The 25,098-nt window shown below is 49.6% G+C and overlaps 1 protein-coding gene across 1 annotated transcript in view; it reads right to left on the bottom strand.

The window, feature by feature from the left end:
* Window positions 1-1,018: 1,018 nt before the first annotated feature.
* LOC148477258 (uncharacterized) overlaps window positions 1,019-25,098 on the bottom strand; it is a 32,715-nt gene continuing 8,635 nt past the window's right edge. The window contains exons 4-7 of the mRNA XM_088457014.1: window positions 18,389-18,490; window positions 8,290-8,388; window positions 3,886-3,967; window positions 1,019-2,014 (exon numbers count right to left, since the gene is read on the bottom strand). Coding sequence (XP_088313140.1) covers window positions 1,077-2,014; window positions 3,886-3,967; window positions 8,290-8,388; window positions 18,389-18,490 — 1,221 coding nt within the window. The 3' untranslated portion in view covers window positions 1,019-1,076. The remainder of the gene's footprint in view (window positions 2,015-3,885; window positions 3,968-8,289; window positions 8,389-18,388; window positions 18,491-25,098) is intronic.

Raw genomic sequence — 25,098 nt, 5'->3', positions numbered from 1 at the left:
CCCCTCACCACCCACAAACAGCTTCTCCTGTCACTCATTCAGCCGGGCTGTCTATGTGCAGCAAGCGAACGCTTCCCAATATCTCGCACTGGTTAGCGCACGCACATTGCGATGCGTGGGCATTCGCTGAATGCAAACAATCAGATGGCTGCGTGCGAATGCATCCTAGCGAGCAGGTCTGAATAGGGCCCTTAAGTCCAAGCGGAAAGTGCAATGAGCAATCGCGAGAACATTTGCGCACACCACTCCCACCATGTACTAGGGAAGTGGGCATGTCCAGGAAGATTCCTTACTCTCCCAGGAGAAATTTGTGAGTCTCCACAATATTAAAATAAAAGAGTAGGAAAGTAAGCTTTAGAACCCCAGGACTTTAAAGAGGAAATAAATTTCCAGCTTCAGGACAGACTAATGGTCAAAGCTGGCTTCCTCAGGATCGAACCTTGGCTGCCTCGGGATCGAACCTTGGCTGCCTCGGGATCCAACCTTGGCTGCCTCGGGATCCAACCTTGGCTGCCTCGGGATCCAACCTTGGCTGCCTCGGGATCCAACCTTGGCTGCCTCGGGATCCAACCTTGGCTGCCTCGGGATCCAACCTTGGCTGCCTCGGGATCCAACCTTGGCTGCCTCGGGATCCAACCTTGGCTGCCTCGGGATCCAACCTTGGCTGCCTCGGGATCCAACCTTGGCTGCCTCGGGATCCAACCTTGGCTGCCTCGGGATCCAACCTTGGCTGCCTCGGGATCCATCCTTGGCTGCCTCGGGATCCATCCTTGGCTGCCTCGGGATCCATCCTTGGCTGCCTCGGGATCCAACCTTGGCTGCCTCGGGATCCAACCTTGGCTGCCTCGGGATCCAACCTTGGCTGCCTCGGGATCCAACCTTGCCTGCCTCGGGATCCAACCTTGGCTGCCTCGGGATCCAACCTTGGCTGCCTCGGGATCCAACCTTGGCTGCCTCGGGATCCAACCTTGGTTGGACCATGAAATTCTATCAAGATCAATCGTGTAAGTGGCTGGTGATAAATATACAGAAAATAATACCTTTTAAGGATCACACATTACAATTGTTCATGTCTCTCACGACAGTGAGGAAGATCGTAAAATTCTTGTAGTACTTTCTTGTTGTTCATCGTGAAAGGAGGAATTGTAGCCTGGACTATAGTCTGGGTCACTGCTGTCATTGTCCGTAGGAACAGAAGAATCCCAGAGCCAGCTGCCTAGGTCTGTATGTGTTGTGTACTGCGACAACTCTGCAGCTTGTGGACTCAAGTCACCTTCAAGAGATTCTACCTGCGTCGGTTCTCGGCGCAAATACTTGCTAATAAGATTTAGTGGAAGCGGTGTCATGTAGACCCTCGGCTGGTACCACCATGACATCAACCCTGGAAGTGAAGGCTCACTCTCTGCACCTTGTTCCTTGTTCACTATTATAGAAACATGTGACACAGGTTCCTGTTTTCCATGGGCAGGTATCTTGATAGGACATTCAGACGGCACCTGCTCTCCACTCTGAATCTTGCCAAGTGACTTTGTTGACCTTTCCGCCATCCAGTCATGCAAGCTATATGAATCTAGATCTTGACCCAACACATGATCTGTTTCCTGATTGGTTTCCGGAGTCTGTAAAGGTTCTGGAGGAGAACGTTTTCTAAAAGGTTTTACTCTAGAACGTTCACTGTAGTCAAACCCAAAAATGTCAAAATATGGAGACTGATGCTCACGTATTGCCAAGTTACAACCTGCTGTGGCTCCACCACATGCCGGATCTTCTCTCCTCCTAGTGAAAGATCTCTCCTCCAAACCCTCAGACTGTGATACAATTTGGTCATCATCCCCGCTGCCTCCACATCTACAGGAAACTCCTTTTCTCTCCAGACAATGTTGCTGGATCTCACACCCGGCCCGTTCCTCTTCCTCTGAAGTGCTGCTCTCAATGGGAAGTAAAGGACGTTCTCTGTTCTGCACCATGGCACTCCGGTCCTCAGTATAAATAACACCAGGGATAGACGAAATATCTAAATAAAAAAAAAGAGAAAGCACAAAACCGGCAAAACTGTTTTTTATGCGTTTGAATAAGTACGTAAAAGCCGTCATAAACATTTGCAGCATTTACAATCAACCTCTACTTGATATCTGTTAAATTTGATATACTAATTAATTATGGGATATGTCTGACCCATGCACAGCTATAGTAGCTCAGCAAAAGCCCCATTTCTGGTTGCAGTAGGTTGACCATAATTGGTATTGTTTTATTGCTATCGTTACTGACAAATGTTTGGCAATTGCTGATTGGACAGCTGCTAAGTGAGTACCCCCTGAACAGCGTGGGCTCTAGAAACTCTGTTAGTTGGGGGAGAGACGGGCTCTAGAAACTCTGTTAGTTGGGGGAGAGACGGGCTCTAGAAACTCTGTTAGTTGGGGGAGAGACGGGCTCTAGAAACTCTGTTAGTTGGGGGAGAGACGGGCTCTAGAAACTCTGTTAGTTGGGGGAGAGACGGGCTCTAGAAACTCTGTTAGTTGGGGGAGAGACGGGCTCTAGAAACTCTGTTAGTTGGGGGAGAGACGGGCTCTAGAAACTCTGTTAGTTGGGGGAGAGACGGGCTCTAGAAACTCTGTTAGTTGGGGGAGAGACGGGCTCTAGAAACTCTGTTAGTTGGGGGAGAGACGGGCTCTAGAAACTCTGTTAGTTGGGGGAGAGACGGGCTCTAGAAACTCTGTTAGTTGGGGGAGAGACGGGCTCTAGAAACTCTGTTAGTTGGGGGAGAGACGGGCTCTAGAAACTCTGTTAGTTGGGGGAGAGACGGGCTCTAGAAACTCTGTTAGTTGGGGGAGAGACGGGCTCTAGAAACTCTGTTAGTTGGGGGAGAGACGGGCTCTAGAAACTCTGTTAGTTGGGGGAGAGACGGGCTCTAGAAACTCTGTTAGTTGGGGGAGAGACGGGCTCTAGAAACTCTGTTAGTTGGGGGAGAGACGGGCTCTAGAAACTCTGTTAGTTGGGGGAGAGACGGGCTCTAGAAACTCTGTTAGTTGGGGGAGAGACGGGCTCTAGAAACTCTGTTAGTTGGGGGAGAGACGGGCTCTAGAAACTCTGTTAGTTGGGGGAGAGACGGGCTCTAGAAACTCTGTTAGTTGGGGGAGAGACGGGCTCTAGAAACTCTGTTAGTTGGGGGAGAGACGGGCTCTAGAAACTCTGTTAGTTGGGGGAGAGACGGGCTCTAGAAACTCTGTTAGTTGGGGGAGAGACGGGCTCTAGAAACTCTGTTAGTTGGGGGAGAGACGGGCTCTAGAAACTCTGTTAGTTGGGGGAGAGACGGGCTCTAGAAACTCTGTTAGTTGGGGGAGAGACGGGCTCTAGAAACTCTGTTAGTTGGGGGAGAGACGGGCTCTAGAAACTCTGTTAGTTGGGGGAGAGACGGACCCTGGAAGTTTTAGGTCACTTGAAGCACTTGGTGTACATGCTTGCTTTTTATTTATAGGAAGGACAACTTGTGAGTTGTACGTAATACTAATACATAACCTATTAGGAGGCTGGGAGTTTTAGTGCAAAGACAGCAGAATACCATAATGATGTTCTACCCATAGGCACTATACTGCCAATAAAACAGTCACATAATGTGCTGTAAAATATACACTTTATTACATAAACAAGATGAGCAGCGTAATAGATTCTAATTCAATAAAAGTAATAGCTGCATTCTAATGACAAACAGTAACTGTTTAATATCACACCTTTACAATCTAATAAAGATGACATAATATTCAGCCTCTTAGAGGTAACGGAGCACTTTCTCGGAACAGAGCAGTTTAGTCATAAATTATGTGGTAGACAAAACAGTGGCCCCAGAATTGGTCGCCGACTATACTCAACAGCCGCACTTTAACTTACTCAGCAGTCCTGAATCAGCGAGAATGGGGGGGCCGGGTGGGTGTTCATCCTCTACTACGGGTGTCTCTGTGCTTTTTGGAACCTGGGATAGGACACAAAATTTCTATTGAATAAGAATGTAGAGTAATCAAAATGTACAAAACAAAAGAAATGAATGAGAGGACAGTAATTATGTTAAGAGATTGGAGGATGACAATGTAGGCATTTAACTGTTAATTAAAATAAGACAATTATCTATTATCTACAGTGTGTCTTTAAGACGCGACCCACTTGTACCACTCTTGGGGTGTGCTCAGCACTTACGCACATGCCGGGCTGCCCCCAAGTCCTCCCCTTTCTGTGAATAGATGCTGTGCGTCTATTCACTGGTGGTGATCGCTGCACCACACTTTTTCCCACCCTCGGGACACTGTGGCCCGTGGGAAGGGGGGGGGGGTGGCACCCAGCATGTTGTTGTAGCGCATCAACACGACAAGGCGCATTCTGCAACTTTGAAATCGGGCAGAATGCTAAAACAGCCTATCGGGAAATCTACCTTCTGTCACTAGGGTTTAGTCCGCCACCCTCTAAAGTTTGTACGCACCCCCTTCCTCCCCATTTACGAGTCCACTAACACCCCCTTCTCCCGGCCTCATAATGCAGCACACAAAAATTCTGGGGAGAACACTGTTTATGACAATTTAGTTAGAGATATTGTAGTAAAAAGAACGAGCACTAGAGGGCAGCAGTGTAGATGTTTGATTAGATGTTTTCAGAGCTGTCCTGCTAGGAAGGACATGTGACTGTAGGGAAGACAACATGAGTGTAAAGGGCTTATTAGTGTAAGAGAAGAAAATTGCTTCTAGTGTATTGTGTAAGCCAGTGTTTCCCAACTACAGTCCTCAGGGACCCCTAACAGTACATGTTTTACAGATCTCCTCAATATCACAAGTGAAGTAATTAGCACCACCTGTGAATCTTTTAAAATGTGTGAGGGCCAGTAATGAATTCACCTGTGCATCAACTAGGAGACCTGGAAAACATGCACATCGCAGCTGCAATCTCTCAAAGATATCAATTGCTATAATACGCCTTCCAAAGCTTAGCCGAGCATAGGGACGCCCACTGCTGTCTTCTCATATCTGTTCCACGACGTAGAACAGCATAAACATCGGTAACATCGATGCAGATCCAGCAGCCATGCAGCTTGTAAGTCATGTCTGTCCTGCCTCACACAGTGCAGCTCTCCTGACACGCAGGGAGCTCTCATGCTGGGGAGGAGATCGCAACGGCTAATTTATGCACACTCTCGAAACGGCGGCGTGTAAACGGTCAGACCCGCCTGCGTTTGTGTAACACCCCGGTAACCCCTTCCTGTTACCTCCCCCAAACACTGACAACGTGCAAGTGAATCCTCTGGGCGAGAGTATTTGCAAAGCAATCACTGCACGTGCTCAGTGCGGCTTTCACCCATGCGCAATGGCTGACAGTTGCCTTTTCATCAAAAGGCCCAGAAATATCTATAACATGCGCAGAATAGGACAGTTGTAGGATCACAAGAGCTTCACATTAAGCAGATACTGGATCATACAACATATACTGCATGGCACAGCTGCATAATGACCTGCATTGGGGCATATCCAGTTAGCCGCGGGGTTTACCCCGTGGCTAATTATCGCACAGGTCAGGATTCAATTAGCGGGGACTCCACGCATGGGTGTCCCCGAGACCACGCGCGCGCGAGTCCCTGCTGTCAGGCTTTACCTCGCACCTCATGTAGGTGCAAGGTAAAATCTGCGTGAGGCCGCCCTATTCGGCCTCGCGAGAGCATGAATAACACGCTGTTCTCGCGGAATCAGTGTGTTCTCGCGTGGAAGTCCTGTTTTAGGACGCGGGGAACAAGCTATTTTATTGAATAGCTTAACCCAGCGCAGAGGGACTTTCACCCCTCAATTACTCGTGGGAGAAGTCCCGCGGGTAATTGGATATGCCCCATAGTCTCCTTCTTACATGCCTGCAGTAGCGGAGTCTGAGCATGTGTCATTGATCTATATTATTATAGCACTGACATACTAGGCAGAGCCTTGCAGGGAATATTTGGATCACCAGCACCATTTTATGTCCCATTGAAGCGTAGCGTCCCAATTCTCTAAGACACAAACTCACTAGTGGCAGAAGCCAATTAAACTTCCAGTAAGTTTATGGTATATGGGAGATAATAGGAACACAGGGCCTGATTCAGACCCGCTCGCAAGCGGATCGATGGTCCCCCACTGCGCATGCACCGCCTCCGGCGTACGCATGCGCGAGACCTGACTGCAGCTCAGTCGCTATGGGTCTCGCTACAAGACAGGGCGGCTGTCGATGGTGAGTGACAGCTCGCCCCGTTATGTAGGCTGGGAGGGGGGGGGTGGCTGCACAAACGCCGGCGTTCCCTTAGGAACGCCTGGCATTTGTGGGCGGCCCTACTGACATCACTAGTGATGTCAGTAGTGGTCTTCATGCTCCATTAGAGCAGAAAGTCCACTCGGGCTTGCGGGAGGCGAGACCCTACCACAGGGTCTCGTCGCAAGCCCGATGGTCGTGATAATTGCGACGAACTACAGGCCGCTCGCACAAGCTGTGGGTGCGGGCTGGAGAGCGGGCTAGCAGCGAGCGGCTCTGAATCAGGCCCACAGTTCAAACATGGGAAGTACTTACAAAGTCCACACAAATAGAGCCCTGGTCGGACTAGACCCTGTGGCTTTGTAGTACTAATGGCTCTAAATTGAAATAATCAATGAGGGGATTTGAACAGAGAAGGGGAGAGAAACAGTTACATCTGATTGCAGTAAATATGGTGTATCATTAAGAACTACATTGCCACTTTGGGATTTGAATCCAGAAATTGGTGCCTAGAATCCCAGGATTTTCGGATTGCGCATCTTTTCTTTAGTCCGGGGGCAGCGTTGAGCACTTGTTCTGTCGGCTCACACGATGCCCCCCGACCTCCTACGGCTGGGCGGCTGCGTTTGACGTCATAGAGGTCACGCTACGCAGCTGCATACCAGCCTGCCCCTTATACAGCCGTGCCTGTCTGCTCTGGAGTCTGCTGTGGGCGGCCGGCGGCTATTATTGTTAAGCAGAGGACTCTGACACTCTCTCACTCCCTGGACCCTGTCTGAGCCTCAGGCAAGCAGCGCCATTGAGGCCTGAGAGGGGGAGGACTGGAGGAGAGGATTGATTGGCTGGTGTGGGAGTTGGTGCCATTGTCTGCTGCTGCCTCCAGCGCCTGGGCCCTGGGCTAGCCCTGCCTGCACTCTGGCTCTACAAAACTTGTTGAAGACAGAAAACTAGAGCAGAGCAAAGCAAAGCCAGCTGTAATTTCTACAGGGTCAAGTTAATGTGTGACACTGTAGCCTGGTTTTTGTTAGTGAGGGCCGGCTGGCTGGGGGGTTATGAAAGATGAAAGTTATTTTATTCCTGTGGGGGCTGGTGGAACATGAAAGTGTTATATTTGTCCTGTGGTGCTGGGCCAGCCCATGGTGTATGTAATTGTATTCCTGTGGTGTGGGGGCTGGGGCCGTGGGGCTGCTGCTGGGCCATAAATGTTATTTTATTCTATTGATACTTGAAAAATTTACTTAAATTTGCCTTTAAAGGCTTTGATACATGTATTTAGAAAATGTTATTACAAGCATGACATTTTTAAACTTTTATTTGTACTAGTCTCTCATTTTTATCTTAGCAAAAGTACAGAATAATAATATTTTCATTGATCAACTTAATCAGAGTATTCCAGGATTGAAATTTTTTCAATCCCAAATAATGGGATTGAAAAAATGAGGCGGGATTGGCTTCCCTACCCCCTACCCCACCCCGCTCATGTGACCATGATGTCATGGAAGTGAGTGCCTGGGAGCATGAAGTGTGGTCCCGGTGCCTCCCAAAGCATCTGGGCACCTTTCTAGGTGCCCAAGTAGCCAGGGACAGTGGTGGCGCCACCCCCTCTGTTTTGCACCCTGGGCAACTACGCCAGTCATACACCCCTAGTCACGGTTCTCTGTATTATTGTTAGATCTTTCTAAATGTCATGGCAAGGACACCGGGGAATGTCAGGGCGAGGACACCGGGGAATGTCAGGGCGGGGACACTGGGGAATGTCAGGGCGTGGACACCGGGGAATGTCAGGGCGTGGACACCGGGGAATGTCAGGGGGCGAGGACAAAGGGAAATGTCAGGGTGTAGACACCGGGGAATATAGGAGTGTGATTGGCCCTTGTATAATAACAAATACAAAAGGGAACGATAAGGTTTTCAAAGTAAAACATCTTATTTCTGTCGTCTAATACAAAATACAGTGAAATGAGCCACACTATGATTTCCTTTCTAGCAAAGATGTCCTTTCCTTTTTGCATCTCCTTCCCACCCCAAGCCGCCTGTTACCTGGTGGTGTAGAACAGTCTGTAAACGGTAAAGAAATTCCCAGAGAAGTTTTTCTAGAACATCCATAAACTGTTCCCCATATTCTGAGTTTAGTGTGGTCTGCAATGAAAATATAAGCAACAGAATATTGATTATAGTACAATATCCATATCAAAGGGGCAGCAATGCTAAATAAAATGAGATCAGAAGTTCTGGAAGACAAAGTAATCCAAAGTTATTGCTGAAACAAAACGTTAGCTGTAACTCACAATGGTGTAATACCATTTTTTATCCACTAGGTGGCACTATAATTGATAACTTCGCAATAGAGCCAATATAGCTATCACTATTACTTTACATTTCTGCATTTTCCAATGAAATAATCTGTAACATTTGACATGTCTACATTCCAAATATAATTACATTCTAATAGAATAGCGTTAATTTTTGCAGACAGCCCTGCCTGTAGGAGCTTACGGTCTACAAGGTGCCGTCTGTGTGAGGTTTTGTTTAAGAAGCGAACTGGGGGAGATAAAAAATTTGAACAATATCAATGTAGAACTGATATTGAAATCCACAGAAGTCACTCAGCTGTTAGAGGATGATTAGAAACAGAAGAGCACTGTAAGGGGAACACTCTAAGAGCAGTTATTATAATAACATTGTGCAAGAGGTGTAATTTATAGCACCCACACAGATCAGCCTCTAGCAGTTTAGTGTAGAAAGACTAATAAACACAATCTATCTATACATAGTAAAAAATAAAGTCCCTGGTAGGTGTTTGTCTGTTTGTTCGGAATAATCTGGAGAAGCACTGGACGGATTTTGATGCAGTTGTCACTATTGTACAGAAAATTTGTGGAGGAAGGTTTAGGTGTATGAGACATTAATGTATGACAATAGGGAGCTGAGCAGTGACCATTTTAGTGAAGTCAATGAAAAAACAGACGTCCGAGCACTTTCTTGTCTTACGCTGTCTAAAACGTTAAAGATATATCACAGCGATGGACTTTATTTTATACCATGTAGAGATTATTACGTATTATCCGATTTCTCCAGAAAAACTGATGCAAGCCCTGATTACTAATACAAAATTTAAGTTTTTCCCTTTTTTTATCATTCCTATTTCATTTACATGAAAAAAGATTCTGTCATTCCAAACGAGTCCAAGTCTCGGTAAGAGGCTGCTTTGGCAGGACAATATATAAAGTGCAGGGACAGACACTTAACATGGCTGGAGGTGACCTGAGTGGAGACTGTTTTTCTCATGGCTAACTTTACGTGGCCCTTTTGCTGTCACCTGAAAACTAAGGGCCTGATCCAGAGCTGGGAATAGAGAGAGATAGCACTTAGCTGTGTACCTGGACAAACCATGTTGCAATGTAAGGGGTGTAAATAATTTTTTTTTTTTTTGTATGTGGGGTAAATACTGGCTGCTTTTACATGTAGCCCACAAATACTGCACAGCTTTATTATTACTCTACAACTTAGATGTAGTTTGGACACCTCCCTCCAAAATCTAAATCTCTCTGCACATTTTAAATCTGCCCCACCTGCAGTGCAGCATGGTTTCACCTAGATGATCAGTTGAGAGAGATATCTCTCTCTATTCCCAACTCTGAATCAGGCCCTAAATCTTTTCGTGTTGACATCAGGAGGAAAAACGACGAATGTCTACAAGGCTTCTTATAAGACCTCAGTTAAAAAAGACTCTTGCTGTAAATTCAAAATTGCTCCTGTGTGAAGCTGGGGTGGGTCGCTAGCTAGGACTAAGGACCTCATTCAGAGTCGGTCGAAGCGGCCGCACGGTCGTACGCCACCGATGTTCGCTATACTGCGCATGCATAAAGTTCGCAATGCGCGTGCGCAAACTAGCTGCTACGATCAGAAATTTCTCTCTCCTTGAACATAGCCAGGTCGGTAGTTTGAGTGACAGATTGAGGCGTTTGTGGGTGGTAACAGGGGAAGGTGCTTGAAAACGGGGGAGTGGAGATCCGAACGCAGGCGTGCCTCATTATGCGAACGGCATTTTATGGGAGTGCATACGGTTTATGGGAGTGCATAATTAACAAAGTAGCGTCATGGCATATGTGACATGGGAGGTTTTTACACTGACATGATCGTAGAGCTCAAGAGAGGGTATGGTCAACCTTAAGCTCTACGACCAGTTCCGATGGTTCCCGATGGTCTCGATTAATCCTTATATGCCCGGAGATGACGTGTAATGCGTACGAGAAGGGGGAGCATTTTTTGTCTTCCGACCGCTTCCTCCCCTTAGTCGGCCAGCTAACGATCCGAACTTAGGGACGCAACTTGCGAGGGAATCATTTGCATATCGAGCCCCTTTTCCCGTACGACCGTGCGGCCGCTTCGTCCGACTCTGAATGAGGTCCTAATTGCTAAAGGTTACATCACTCTGTCAGCTGGAATTATTTTATTAAATGAGACAAATTAATTGTCGAAAAAATAAAAAAATCAAACACAGTAGAGGGTCGAGTCACTGAGAACATAAGAGCGGACATCTAAAAATGGATCATTAAACTTCATTAGCAAAAAGAAACAAAAGGTTCGGTAGCTTTTCATAATTGAAGGCATTCTAAAAAGGAGCATGGAGACTATAAGCAAGCACAGTATTAACAGTAGTGGATAACAGAATACAATAGCTGGCACTTAACTCCACATCTAATAAAAATACAGGGTAGGAGACATTGTACACATATTTGTGAATACCATTAGTAGTTCCTATGAATAAGGCAGCATGTAATTGAGGTTCAGTGCCCTTGTAATGGAGGAGAGTGACGTTTCAAAAACAGGAGATATGGTAAGAACTTACCTTTGTTATCTCTGTTTCTACGAAGTCCATAGGGTCCACAGGGTTGACCTTGGGGGTATAGCTGGATCTGGATCCACGGGCACCACGCAGTTAAAGCTTTGCTGCTCCCAGGATGCACTTGGGTCCGTCCTCCTCTATACCCCGCCCCCGAGCCACAGGCACCTCAGTTGGTAAGCAGCCAAGGCCGGAGGAGGAGACTATACAGAGAGAAGGAAGACTGGAACACACAGGAAACCATACTCACAGAAATGGGAGACGGAAAACCAGTGACCAGCCACACAGCCCATATGAAGCCTGGTGCGTCAGGGCGGGCGCCCTGTGGACCCTATGGACTTCGTAGAAACAGAGATAACAAAGGTAAGTTCTTACCATATCTCCTGTTTTCTACTTCAGGGTCCATAGGGGGTCCACATGGTTGACCTTGGGGATGTCCCAAAGCAGTTCAACTAAGGGCGGGGACGCTCCTGTGCTGAAAGGAGCACCCGGCGCCCGAAGGATACATCCTGAGAGGCGAAGGTGTCAAACGCATAGAACCTCAAAAACGTTTGAATTGAAGACCAAGTGGCCGCCTTACACAGCTGAACAGCGGAGGCGCCACGTCTAGCAGCCCAAGAGGGACCCACAGAACGAGTGGAATGAGCCTTAACAGAGGCTGGCACAGGTAAACCCTCCTGTGCATAAGCCTCAGAAATAACTGAACGAAGCCAACGGGCTAACGTTTGCTTGTTGGCAGGCCAACCCCTCTTGAAAACCGAAGAGGACAAACAATGAATCCGACTTCCTAACCGAAGCAGTCCGGATCCACGTAGATTCTAAGTGCCCGGACTACATCTAAGGAAGCCTCACCAGCTGAAAGATCAGGTGACTTAAAAGCTGGCACGACAAGCTCCTGATTAATGTGGAACTTTGAGACCACTTTGGGCAAAAATTCAGGACGAGTGCGGAGCACCGCTCTGTCCTGGTGAAAAATCAGAAAAGGGGGGCCACAGGAAAGCGCCCCCAACTCGGACACCCTCCTGGCAGAAGCAATCGCCAGGAGAAAAACGGTCTTGAACGTCAGCCACTTGAGGTCCACCGACTCAAGAGGCTCAAAAGGAGGACCCTGCAAGACCCGTAGCACCACCGCCAAGTCCCAAGGAGCCACAGAAGGCACGAAGGGAGGCTGGATCCTGAGAACACCCTGGAAAAAGGTGTGAACATCCGGTAGTGTAGCAATCTGTCGCTGAAACCACACGGACAAAGCAGACACATGAATCTTCAGAGAGGCCAGGCGTAAGCCGAGGTCCAAACCCGATTGAAGGAACTCCAAGATTCTGGAAACCCGGAACACCCGAGGGTCATAGTTTCTGGATTCACACCACTGAAAATAAGTGCGCCACACCCTGTGGTAAATCCGTGCGGAAGCAGGCTTGCGTGCCCTAAGCATGGTACCAATGACCGAACTGGAGAAACCCCTAGACCTCACGACGGCTGTCTCAAGAGCCACGCCGTCAAAGACAGCCGACCCAGATCCGGGTAAAGGCAGGGCCCCTGTGACAACAGGTCCCGACGCTGAGGGAGAAGGTACGGAGCGTCGATGGAGAGGCACCTCAGATCGGAGTACCAAGGACGTCTGGGCCACGCCGGAGCAACCAGCACGAGCGTGCCGCCGTCCTGCTTGAATTTCCGCAGAACCCGAGGAAGTAGGGATATTGGAGGAAACAGATACGTCAGGTGAAACGTCCATTTCACCGACAGCGCGTCTACCAGACTGGCGCCTGCGTCTCTTGTCCTTGACCCGTAAACGGGCAACTTGTGATTGTGACGGGAGGCCATCAAATCCAGCTCCGGCAGCCCCCACCTGTCCACGAGTAGCTGAAACACCTCTGGGTGAAGCGACCATTCCCCGGGATGCACGTCGTGACGGCTGAGGAAGTCCGCCTCCCAATTGAGGACTCCGGGAATGAAGACTGCCGAGATCGCTGGAATGTGACACTCCACTCAAGCAAGGATGCGAGACACCTCCGACATCGCTGCCCGACTGCGAGTTCCTCCTTGGTGGTTGATATATGCCACCGTGGTGGCGTTGTTGGACTGCACCTGAACCGCCCTTCCGTAAAGAACGGGACCGGACGACTGCAGGGCCCTGTATACTGCCCGCAGTTCCAGAATGTTGATGGGAAGAAGAGCTTCTTCCGCAGACCAACGACTCTGAAGTGACAACGAGCCGGTCACTGCCCCCCAACCCCGAAGACTGGCATCCGTCATGAGCAGGACCCAGTCCGGGATCCAAAAGGGGCGCCCCTCGACCAGATGAGCTGTCTGAAGCCACCAAGCCAAAGACTGCCGAACCTCCGGGGAAAACACCAGCAACTGAGAGCGGATCCGGTGAGGTAACCCGTTCCATTCCGATAGAATCAGCCCCTGCAGGGGCCAGGAATGGAACTGGGCAAATTCCACCATGTCGAATGTCGACACCATGGAGCCCAGAACTCTCATAGCTGAATGGACCGACAGGCGGCAACTGCTCAGGCAACTGTGTATCCGCAGCTGCAGGGAGGAGACCTTCTCCGGGGTCAGGAAGATCCTTTGCTGACGAGAATCCAGCAGGGCTCCCAAATGAACCATCCGCTGAGATGGAATCAGGGAGGACTTTTTCCAGTTTATCAGCCACCCGTGTGCTTGCAGGCAAGCGATCGTCAGGTGGAGATGTTGAAGCAGTACCTCCGGGGAGCTCGCCAGCAACAGGAGGTCGTCCAGATACGGCAGCAGCCGTACATTCTGGTTCCGAAGATGTGCGGCCATGACCGCCATAATCTTCGTGAACACCCTCGGTGCCGTGGAGAGACCAAAGGGTAGCGCCCGGAACTGATAGTGGTGTTGAAGGATAGCGAACCTCAGATACCTCTGGTGCGAAGGTGCTATCGGAACATGGAGGTAGGCGTCCTGGATATCCAGGGACACCATGTAATCCCCCGGTTCCATCGCCAGAATGATGGAACGTAATGTTTCCATCCTGAACTTGGGAACTCTGAGGAATTTGTTCAGAGACTTCAAGTTGAGGATAGGGCGATGAGAACCATTGGGTTTCTGCACCAGAAAAAGAGAAGAATAGTACCCCGTCCCTCGTTGTAATTGAGGAACGGGAACAATGACCCCTGCTTTCAGCAAGGACTCTATAGCTACCTGAATCTGTAAGGTCTTGGTCGTATCCTGAGGACTCGTGCAAAAAAACTGGCGGGGCGGTCTGTGCCGAAAAGACAGGGCGTACCCCTGGGAGACCACTTCTCGAACCCAGACATCCATGGTGGTATCGTGCCAGCACTGGGCAAACAGAAGAAGTCAGCCTCCCACTCTGGGGTCCCCCAGAGGGAGGCCCGCCCCATCAGGCAGAGGGTTTATCCTCCTGCTTGGAAGAAGGGCGCCTGGCACTCCAGGCCTGCTTCTTGGTCGCCGACTACCTCGGGAAGGACTGACCTTTTGCCTTGCCCTGAACCCGAAAGGACCGAAAGGCAGAGCTCCGTACCTTGGTAGGTGCAGAAGCCGAAGGGAGGAAGGCTGATTTAGACTTAGCCAGCGTATCCACAATTTTGTCCAAGTCTGGACCAAAAAGCAACTCCCCATTAAAAGGTAAGGCCTCCAGGCCCTTTTTGGAGTCCGCGTCAGCTCTCCAAGACCTCAGCCACAAGGACCGACGCGCCGACACAGCTGCAGCCGACACCCGAGCGGTCAGCAGGCTCGCATCTAACAAAGCTTCCCCAATGTAGGAAGCCGCATCCCTCATTTGTCCTATCAACGCTCTCTGGATCTCCGGAGCATCTTCCGGAAAGGTATCCTCCAAAGCGTTGGCCCAGCTCTCGATGGCCTTAGCCACCCAAGAGATGGCCATGGACGGACAGGCCACCGCCCCCGAGAGAGAGTAGATAGACTTTAACCAAGTCTCCACTTTCCTGTCCATGGGATCTGTCAGGGAGGAGATAGACGGCAAAGGCAGCGTAGCGGTTTTAATTAAGCGGGTAACGTGGGAATCCACCGCAGGCGGAGTTTCCCACTTCCTGCAATGAGCCTCAGGAAACGGATAGTTTGAAGCCAACCGTTTCTGCGGTTGGAATCTCTTGCTGGGCAACTGCCAGGCCCCTGCCATATGATCCGTTAACTGGTCAGACGGGAAAAACCGTCGAAGTTACCTTGGCCTTTTTAAAGTTAGGGTACATTGACCTGGGAGCCGGCGCATCCTCCTCAATATGAAGGATGGCCCGCACCGCCCTAACCAATGCCGGCACATTAATGGAGGACTTAGCCTCCACCTCCTGGGCCCTGGCATCCGAGTCAGAGTCTTCATGGATCTCCCCGTCATCCGAAGACACGTCCGTGTCCGTAAACTGAGCCGCCAGTGAAGCCGTAACGGGTCGCTTGGACGCCCGTGGGGGCAAATCACTGTGCAACATAGATTGAAAGGCTGATGATGAAGCCGCCAGGCTCTGAACAGAGCTGGAGAGTACATCCACCCAGGGAGGGGGCACCGTTTGAGGATACCCCTGAAATGGCACCATCGACTGCTGCGGCACCGTGGGAGATTGCACAAATACAGGCAAACCCGCATAAGGACTCACAGTCTGAGACCCGGGAGGAGACTGCACCAGACGCGTCACACCTGGGGAACGGGGGATGGTAGGCTGGGGCAACGCCCTAGAAGGGGCCGCAGTCATGACCGCAAGCCGGTCCGCGATCGACGCCAGCACTTGCGTAAACATCGCCCACGGAGGATCCTGCGCCAGCTGGCACCGCCAGCACAGACCGTCCTCAGACAAATCTGCCCCATCAACCCCTGCCGAACAGCGACGGCAGGAAAACAACACAGGAGCCTCGGAGCGCTCATTCTCCTCATCAGACATGACACAAACTTTTTGCAATAAACATGTATCACCGAAACGAGGTAAGGCGTATAACACCCACGCACTCCCAAGTATGCAACACAAACAGCCCACAATCTGGTACTGAGTAGCACACCGTAGTATGTGACGGACCTCACAAATACGTTGATCTATATAAGTGAGGTACACAGAAAGAACACCCCTCCCCCACGCACCTGCGGGCCGTAGGAGAAGGAAAGGGATAGGTAAAAAGCTGACAGTAAGTAGAAAAAGCACAGACAGCAGCACTAGCAATAGTCACATACCATGCAGGAAGTTATACTCACTGCACCTTCAGCTACAATCAACCTCCCTGATTCAGTGTCTGGGAGGGCTATAGCGCTGCGAACACTGGCCCTGATTCAGAGCCGGACGCTCTGACCAGAGCGCTCGCTCTGAATCAGGGCCCACCTCCATTAATATGAAGCGTTCTCCTGGACGCTCGTATAGCTGTGGGTCACCACCCACAGCATATACGAGCGTGCAGGATGATGGTCGCGATGGTCTTGACCATCGCGGCCATCGAAACTGCGAGCAGAAGCCTGCGGTTGAGTTTTTCAACCGCAAGGCCAGGAGTGATTTTGGCTCTATCAGAGCCAAAATCACTCCCACTGACATCACTAGTGATGTCAGTGGGGCCGGCTTCAGACGGTAGGCGTTCCCTTGGGAACGCCTCCGTCTGGCAGGCACGCCCCCGGCAAGCCCACCAAAGGGGGCGTGCTGTCAGTCAACATCGACAGCACGCCCCCTTTGATGAGACACTCCGAGCAAAGGAAAGTCCTTCGCTCGTAGGGTCTCGCGCATGCGCACGACGGAGCTCCCTCCGTCGTGCGCATGCGCAGTGCGGACCATCGACCCACTTGCGAGCGGACAGCCGCTCGCGAGTGGGTCTGAATGAGGGCCACTGTCCTGATCAGGGGAGAGGTACGCAGGGGGACCGGTCCACTGGAAGCCTACATGGGAGCTCTGCGTTGCTGCCTGGGAAGATGGCCACTGGAGAGCTCTGAGGAGGAGTGGCCGAGAGAGCACAGCCCAGCGACGCCAGCACGCTTGAGAGAAGGCGCGCTGGGCTGAGGGGAGGAGCCGCTCAAGCAGGGAAGGCTGCCTCCCCTGCTAGTAATGGAACCCCAGGGACGCCGTGTCCCTGCCGGCCTTACACCCTGGTGGTCCAGCGGATACGCGGGGTATTCCACAGAGGGGGGAGCCCGCCACCGCTACTAGCGCCGCCGGTCTGTCCCCAGAGACCGGCGGCATGAAGACTGCATAACTTCCCCCGCGCGCAGCGCGAAGCGCTGCACGCGGCTTACCTGGCCCCTTGAGTCCGGCAGCAGTCTGTGGGAGGTCCCGAGCCATGCTAGCACTGACTCCGGGGTCCCGCTGCGATCCCCGGATCAGTACCGGCGTCGCAGCGCCAGCGGGGCTGTAGGAGCGGCAGCTTGGACGTCCAGATGGACAGTCTGATGCTGCCGCTAAGAAGAGTAAAAAATAAAACAATAAAATCTTCTATCTTCTTTAAAAAGAAAGCTTAGGGGCTGCTTATGCAGCCCACCGCGCTAGGGTGACCCGACTCCGGCCGGGCACCAACTAAAACTGAGGTGCCTGTGGCTCGGGTTCGGGGTATAGAGGAGAACGGACCCAAGTGCATCCTGGGAGCAGCAAAGCTTTAACTGCATGGTGCCCGTGGATCCAGATCCAGCTATACCCCCAAGGTCAACCATGTGGACCCCCTATGGACCCTGAAGTAGAAAGTATGATAGGAGAGCCCTTCCTCCTCTCCAGACCTGGAAGAAGCGCTGGACGTCCAAAAGATGAAGGGTTAGCGCTGCCAGTTATAAAATTCAGTTTAGAGTGGAAAATCCTGACTGAACACCAGTCTCGAAAGTCAGGGCTTTAACTAGGGGAGCGCGAGCAGTGAGATCGCACACAACGCAGAACCTTGTGTGCGGCACCGCCATTCACCAACAGCCCCTGCATCAGGGTGCCTTGAATGGCTGTAGTGCTGTAAATCCCAATGCTGCCTGACCTACCCTGCCCCCTCCACATGATGTCATGTGCTCAGGGGGCTTGGCTGGCACAGGGTATAGAAAAGCCCTGATATGGCGCTGTTGAAAGAATTGGACAGGTCCCCTGGCATAAGTTCCCAGCACGCCCCTGGTGCGTGTGTGATATATTGGGCCAGCAGGGGGGAGGAGCATCCAGCAGCCAACCTGTGCATAGGCGATATGGAGACTTCCTGTTCTTCTTACCAGCCAGATGACAAATACAGCCCCATGCTCGCTTCCGGGTGTTAAATCCACTTTCAGAGACTTTAATCTTTGTTATGGGCACGTCTGTTATAATCTGTGCAATTATTCGGGAGTGGGAAACCTAGAGAGCAGTGATGTCTTCATCTTACCGCCACATAATTCTGCCGAAATTTCTCATCGCGGATCATGCGAAGGACCAACTTCCGAAAGTGGACTTTGACTTGTCGTGCTTTGGACAGGTCGCGGTGGGACTGCAGGGAAAGAACATAAGATGGAAAAAGCCTATAACTGGAGACAAAATACAGATGTGTAGTCCTTTATATATATATATATATATATATTATATATAGTTTGATCCTGGATTCACATAGGACATGAATACATACATATATTGTTTTTTTTCTTTACAGGAGTCCAGAGCATACCTGCATTCAGCGTACATACTTCCTGCTGATGACGACAAGTCACTGGGAGAATAATGGAGATGTGCCTGTGTTTCCAGGGATTGAGGAAAGGGAGATGTGTGTACCCGGGGATAAGGGAGTATTAGTAGGTGGCAGAAGTAACACCTCTAATAACAGAGCAAAAAGTCCCTAAGGCATGACAGGCTGAATAAGGGACAGTCTAATGCGGCATCTCACCGATGTATTCATAGAATCAGACCCCTTCTCACCATGGATGCTACCGAAACACTCATGCATGCACGTCATTTCCCGCCTGGACTACTGTAACCTTCTCCATTCTGGCCTGAAGTCCTCTCGGCCGCCACTCCCCACTTCAATCAATTCTTAATCCTGCTGCTTGTCTCATTTACATTTCACACCACTCTGTGTTGCCATCACCAGTTTGCTGGCTACTTCACTGGCTCTCCATTCACCTCAGAGTACAAAATCCTCACAATCGCATATAAAGCCCTCAATCACTCCACTCACTCCTGCATCTCCATCCTCATTTCTGCTCACACTCCCCCCAACCTCTCCACTGACCGCTCCCTCAGCTTCTGAGATTTCTCTTGTGCTGTCCCTCGACTCTGGAACTCACTCACTCCCTCCCTCTGACTCTCTCTACCAGTCTTCATACCTCCACAAGAACCCTTATGACTCCTTCACAAAAGCCTTTCAGCCCTCCTCATACCAAATTACTCTACCCCTCTGGCCTCCCACTTAGGGCCTCATTGATCAAAGAGTTTTATCATTCACAATGAGTGATAAAACTTGTTGTGTATGACAATGGTGCTCCAGCCAATCAGCTCCCAACTGTTCTGTTTGAAAAATGACAGTTGGGAGCTGATTGGCTGGAGCACCATTTATCAAACGTATCAGGTTTTATCACTCGTTGTGAATGATAAAACTCGTTGATAAATGTGGCCTTAAGTTACTCTTACCCAATTCACCCTCTTGGTTATACCCTTCCCATTGGATTTCCCATACCATCCACCCAGTATTTGGTTGTATAGTTTTGTTAAGTTACTCTATGTACGACAATCCATGAACAGCGCTGTGAATACCCTGTGGCGCCATACAAATAAAAGCTAATAATAACAACAACAGTGTACACATAGGAGTCTCGTATCCGATAGGAGAAATTATTCTCACCACTTCAGAAAACATCTGTATGGGCTGCTGATTGGAATCAGATCTCGGTGGTTGTAATAGAATGAATATATTCGCAGGATGACCGATATAGGGCAGTTTACACATTTCAGCCAAAGACATTTCTGTCCACCACTAAGACTCCAACTGGAGTTCCATCATAGACTGACTTCCGCATCTCACAATTTGGATAATAATATTTATAAACAGTTGCAGGCTCTAATTAGGAAGTTTTCCAGTCGTTTAACCTAATGCACAGGTTCCCAAACTTGCTCCTCAGGGCTCCCCAACAGTTCAGGTATTAGAGATATCCATGGTTGAGCACAGGTGTTAAATCAAATTGACCAAAGTACTAATTAAGCCACCTGCGCTCAACCATGGATATCTCTAAAACCTGAACTGTTGGGGAGCCCTGAGGACCGCTTTTGGGAAACCCCTGGCCTAGTGACTACATGCATGTTTTTATATTTCACCAATTTGCCATTTCATGTTCATCCATCTCCCAGGAATATCTACTGTGATTATTTTTTGTTTTTCTTTTAAACTTTTATTTATTTGTGGAAGCAAATAACACCATACACAAAATTTGTCACATCAATCAGTACAAATCATTGTCGTAAGATTTGAGTTACATACAAGTATTCAGTACATTAGACTTTTCTAGTACAGCATATATACGTATATATTTTTTGTTATAATCATATTTCAAGATCCGAGTAAAATTATAAACATCTATTCAGCAATAGACTACAGTTCGAGATATCAGATCTAAAACTCTGTTATATCGCTGATAACAAAATAAAAAAAACAAAATTATTATATAAAACATAATAATAGTAAAATACTGTCTGACGCTCACCCACTAGACAACATTATAGGAGGGTCTCCCGAGAGAACCCGAGTCTCATACCACTGTGTCAGTCGCATACTATGATGGATCTGGTATTGTGATGAAATTGACAGGGTATCTATGAGACTCTCCCATGTGTCGAAAAAAGAAGCAGCTTTCTTTTCCTTATGGAACATAGGCCCTCATTTAGAGCCGGACGCTCTGAGCAGAGCGCACGCTCTGAATGAGGGCCGTCCTCCATAATTATGGAGCGTCCTCCTGGACGCTCGTATAGCTGTGGGTCACCACCCACAGCCTATACGAGCGTGCAGGTTGATGGCCGCGATGGTCTTGACCATCGCGACCATCGCCACTGCGAGCCGGAGCCTGCGGTTGAGTTTCTCAACCGCAAGGCCCGGAGTGATTTTGGCTCTATCAGAGCCAAAATCACTCCCACTGACATCACTAGTGATATCAGTGGGCCGGCTTCTGACGGTAGGCGTTCCCTTGGGAACGCCCCCGCCTGGGAGGCACGCCCCCGGCACGCCCACCAAAGGGGGCGTGCTGTCAATCAACATCGACAGCACGCCCCCTTTGATCAGACACAACGAGCGAAGGAAAGTCCTTCGCTCGTCGCGTCTGGCGCATGCGCACGACGGAGCTCCCGCCGTCGTGCGCATGCGCAGTGCACACCATCGACCCACTTGCGAGCGGACAGCCGCTTGCGAGTGGGTCTGAATCAGGCCCATAGTTTCCACCCAATCCATCCGAAAAATGAAATTCAGTTTTTCCTTGTATAAAGGAAAATTGATTGGAGTTGGGTGTATGCACTCTTGTAATATGGCCTTTTTTGCGGCTGCGCTTATTGCGAGTAATAATTTCCTGCTGCCCTGGGTTAGTCTTTGTCCCCTTGGAAATATGCCCAGGACAGCCCATTCAGGGGTAAAAGGCACGTAATTCACTAAATGGGTCTCTGCATCATATTTTACTCATCTCCAGAAGCCCTGAACTACTGGGCATTCCCAAAGGCAATGATAGAGATCTGCCTCCTCACCCGCACATCTAGGGCAGGCATGAGAATCAGACAGATCCATTTTATATCGCCTATACGGGGACAAATAGGTCCTATTATGCACATTTAGAAAGAGTTCATTATATGCACTAGCAGTCAGTAGTGATCATGACCTCGTCAATCCACGTATTAAATCTGTAATAGAGAGTGATGGGAATCGCGCTAGCCATTGGCGCATTCCTTGGCTAACCAGATTGTGTTCTAAATCTTCACTGAGAAGTTTGTAATAGATGGATATGGCCTTATGGATAGGTGTCGAACTCGAAAAACATTGATCTAGCGGGTTTTGCCAGTCAGCTGTTGAAAATGTCCGTATCACGGAGGCTATATAGTGCTGTGCTTGGAAGTAAGCTAAAGGATAAGCCCGCAGGGTCTCAAATTTGTCAGTTGCCTCGCAGAACGCCAGGGGCCGCCTCAATTCCAAGTCTATTAGATGACTTATAGTGTGAACACCTCCCACTCTCCAAATCGTGAAAGGATAAGATGCTGCTCCCTCTTGAAACTCTAAATTATGCAGCAATGGGAGGTAATTGATTTATAAGCATTTAGATTGAGCTTATGTCGCAGTATATGCCAGAGGCGTCTAGTAGTCATTAGCAGGGGGTTATCACGAACTTCTGGTGGAGCTTCTTGGTCGTGAATGTGTAAAAAATATTTTAAGGCCATTGTGGGAAGGAATTGTGATTCTAGGGACGTGTTGGCATACACCTCCTGATCGTTTAGCCAATCAGCCAAAAACCTCATCAAGGAGGAATGATTATATATCAAGATATTGGGAAAGTTTATTCCACCGTTAGATTTAGGTTGACATAATTTACGGAGACTAAGGCGGGCCCTACCACCCTGCCAAATGAATGACCTGAAGAGCTTGTTAATTAATTGGATATCTTTTGTGGTAAGCAGAATGGGTAATGTCTGTAACATATATAAAAGACGAGGAAAGGTCATCATTTTAATGAGGGCAGCTCTACCTAAGTACGAGAGAGTCAAATGTTTCCAACCCCTGAGCTCCTCAGTAATGCTTTGAATCAGTCGTGTTACATTTTTATCGTACAGTTGAGCAGGGTTCTTAGGTAGAACAATGCCCAGGTACTTTAAATGTGAGGAGGCCCAGGAGAAGGAAAAAGACGAGCCCCACGAAGGAGTGGAAATAGTGGGATGAAGAAACATTACTGTGATTATTTTTATTTGGTATTACTTATAATATAATTAATCTTTATATGTGATGTTTACACTGGATGTGAGATATTACTGTTATATTGTAAGCTACATATCCATTCCTCGCTGGGAAGGAGTGCCTGGTATACTCTGGAAAGCGTTGCCTGGCATATACTGGGAAGGAGTGCCTGGTATACTCTGGAAAGCATTGCCTGGCATATACTGGGAAGGAGTGCCTGGTATATATAGGGAAGGAGTGCCTGGTATACACTGGGAAGGAGTGCCTGGTATATACTGGGAAGGAGTGCCTGGTATACACTGGGAAGGAGTGCCTGGTATACACTGGGAAGGAGTGCCTGGTATACTCTGGGAAGGAGTGCCTGGTATACTCTGGGAAGGAGTGCCTGGTATACTCTGGGAAGGAGTGCCTGGTATACTCTGGGAAGGAGTGCCTGGTATACTCTGGGAAGGAGTGCCTGGTATACACTGGGAAGGAGTGCCTGGTATATACTGGGAAGGAGTGCCTGGTATATACTGGGAAGGAGTGCCTGGTATACTCTGGGAAGGAGTGCCTGGTATATATAGGGAAGGAGTGCCTGGTATATATAGGGAAGGAGTGCCTGGTATATATAGGGAAGGAGTGCCTGGTATATATAGGGAAGGAGTGACTGGTATACTCTGGGAAGGAGTGCCTGATATACTCTGGGAAGGAGTGCCTGGTATACACTGGGAAGGAGTGCCCGGTATATATAGGGAAGGAGTGCCTGGTATATACTGGGAAGAAGTGCCTGGTATACTCTGGGAAGGAGTGCCTGGTATACTCTGGGAAGGAGTGCCTGGTATACTCTGGGAAGGAGTGCCTGGTATACTCTGGGAAGGAGTGCCTGGTATACACTGGGAAGGAGTGCCTGGTATATATAGGGAAGGAGTGCCTGGTATATATTAGGAAGAGGTGCCTGGTATATACTGGGAAGCGGTGCCTGGTATATACTGGGAAGCGGTGCCTGGTATACACTGGGAAGCGGTGCCTGGTATACACTGGGAAGCGGTGCCTGGTATATACTGAGAAGGAGTGCCTGGCATATACTGGGACGGAGTGCATGGCATATACTGGGACGGAGTGCCTGGCATATACTGGGACGGAGTGCCTGGCATATACTGGGAAGGAGTGCCTGCCATATTCTGGGAAACCGATGCCTGGTATACTCTGGAAAGCGGTGCCTGGTATATACTGGGAAGGAGTACCTGGCATATTTTGGGAAGGAGTGCCTGGCATATTCTGGGAAGGAGTGCCTGGCATATTCTGGGAAGGAGTGCAGGGCATATTCTGGGAAGGAGTGCAGGGCATATTCTGGGAAGAAGTGCCTGGCATATTCTGGGAAGGAGTGCCTGGTATATTCTGGGAAGGAGTGCCTGACATATTCTGGGAAACCGATGCCTGGTATACTCTGGAAATCGGTGCCTAGTATATACTGGGAAGGAGTACATGGCATATTTTGGGAAGGAGTGCCTGGCATATTCTGGGAAGGAGTGCCTGGCATATTCTGGGAAGGAGTGCAGGGCATATTCTGGGAAGGAGTGCAGGGCATATTCTGGGAAGGAGTGCAGGGCATATTCTGGGAAGGAGTGCAGGGCATATTCTGGCAAGGAGTGCCTGGCATATTCTGGGAAGGAGTGCCTGGTATATTCTGGGAAGGAGTGCCTGACATATTCTGGGAAACCGATGCCTGGTATACTCTGGAAATCGGTGCCTGGTATATACTGGGAAGGAGTACCTGGCATATTTTGGGAAGGAGTGCCTGGCATATTCTGGGAAGGAGTGCCTGGCATATTCTGGGAAGGAGTGCCTGGCATATTCTGGGAAGGAGTGCCTGGCATATTCTGGGAAGGAGTGCCTGGCATATTCTGGGAAGGAGTGCCTGACATACTGTATACTGGGAAGGAGTGCCTGGCATATACTGGGAAAAAATGACTGGCATATACTGGGAAGGAGCGCCTGGTTTGCTGCTTCTCTCCTTTGACTTTATACCGTGGCTACATGACACAGTGGGCCTGATTCAGACCCGCTCGCGAGCGCTATGCGCTCGCAAGCAGGTCGATGGTGGCCCAGTGCACATGCGCACGACGGAGCCGGCTCCGTCGTGCGTATGCGCGAGACCCGGATAGCGACGGGCAAACCGTCGCTCCGGGTCTCGTACCAAAGGGGGC

Source organism: Taudactylus pleione, unplaced genomic scaffold, assembly GCF_031769625.1.
Source record: "Taudactylus pleione unplaced genomic scaffold, aTauple2 ptg000731l, whole genome shotgun sequence".
Classification (NCBI taxonomy): domain Eukaryota; kingdom Metazoa; phylum Chordata; class Amphibia; order Anura; family Myobatrachidae; genus Taudactylus; species Taudactylus pleione.
This window is presented reverse-complemented; position numbering and strand designations above follow the sequence as displayed.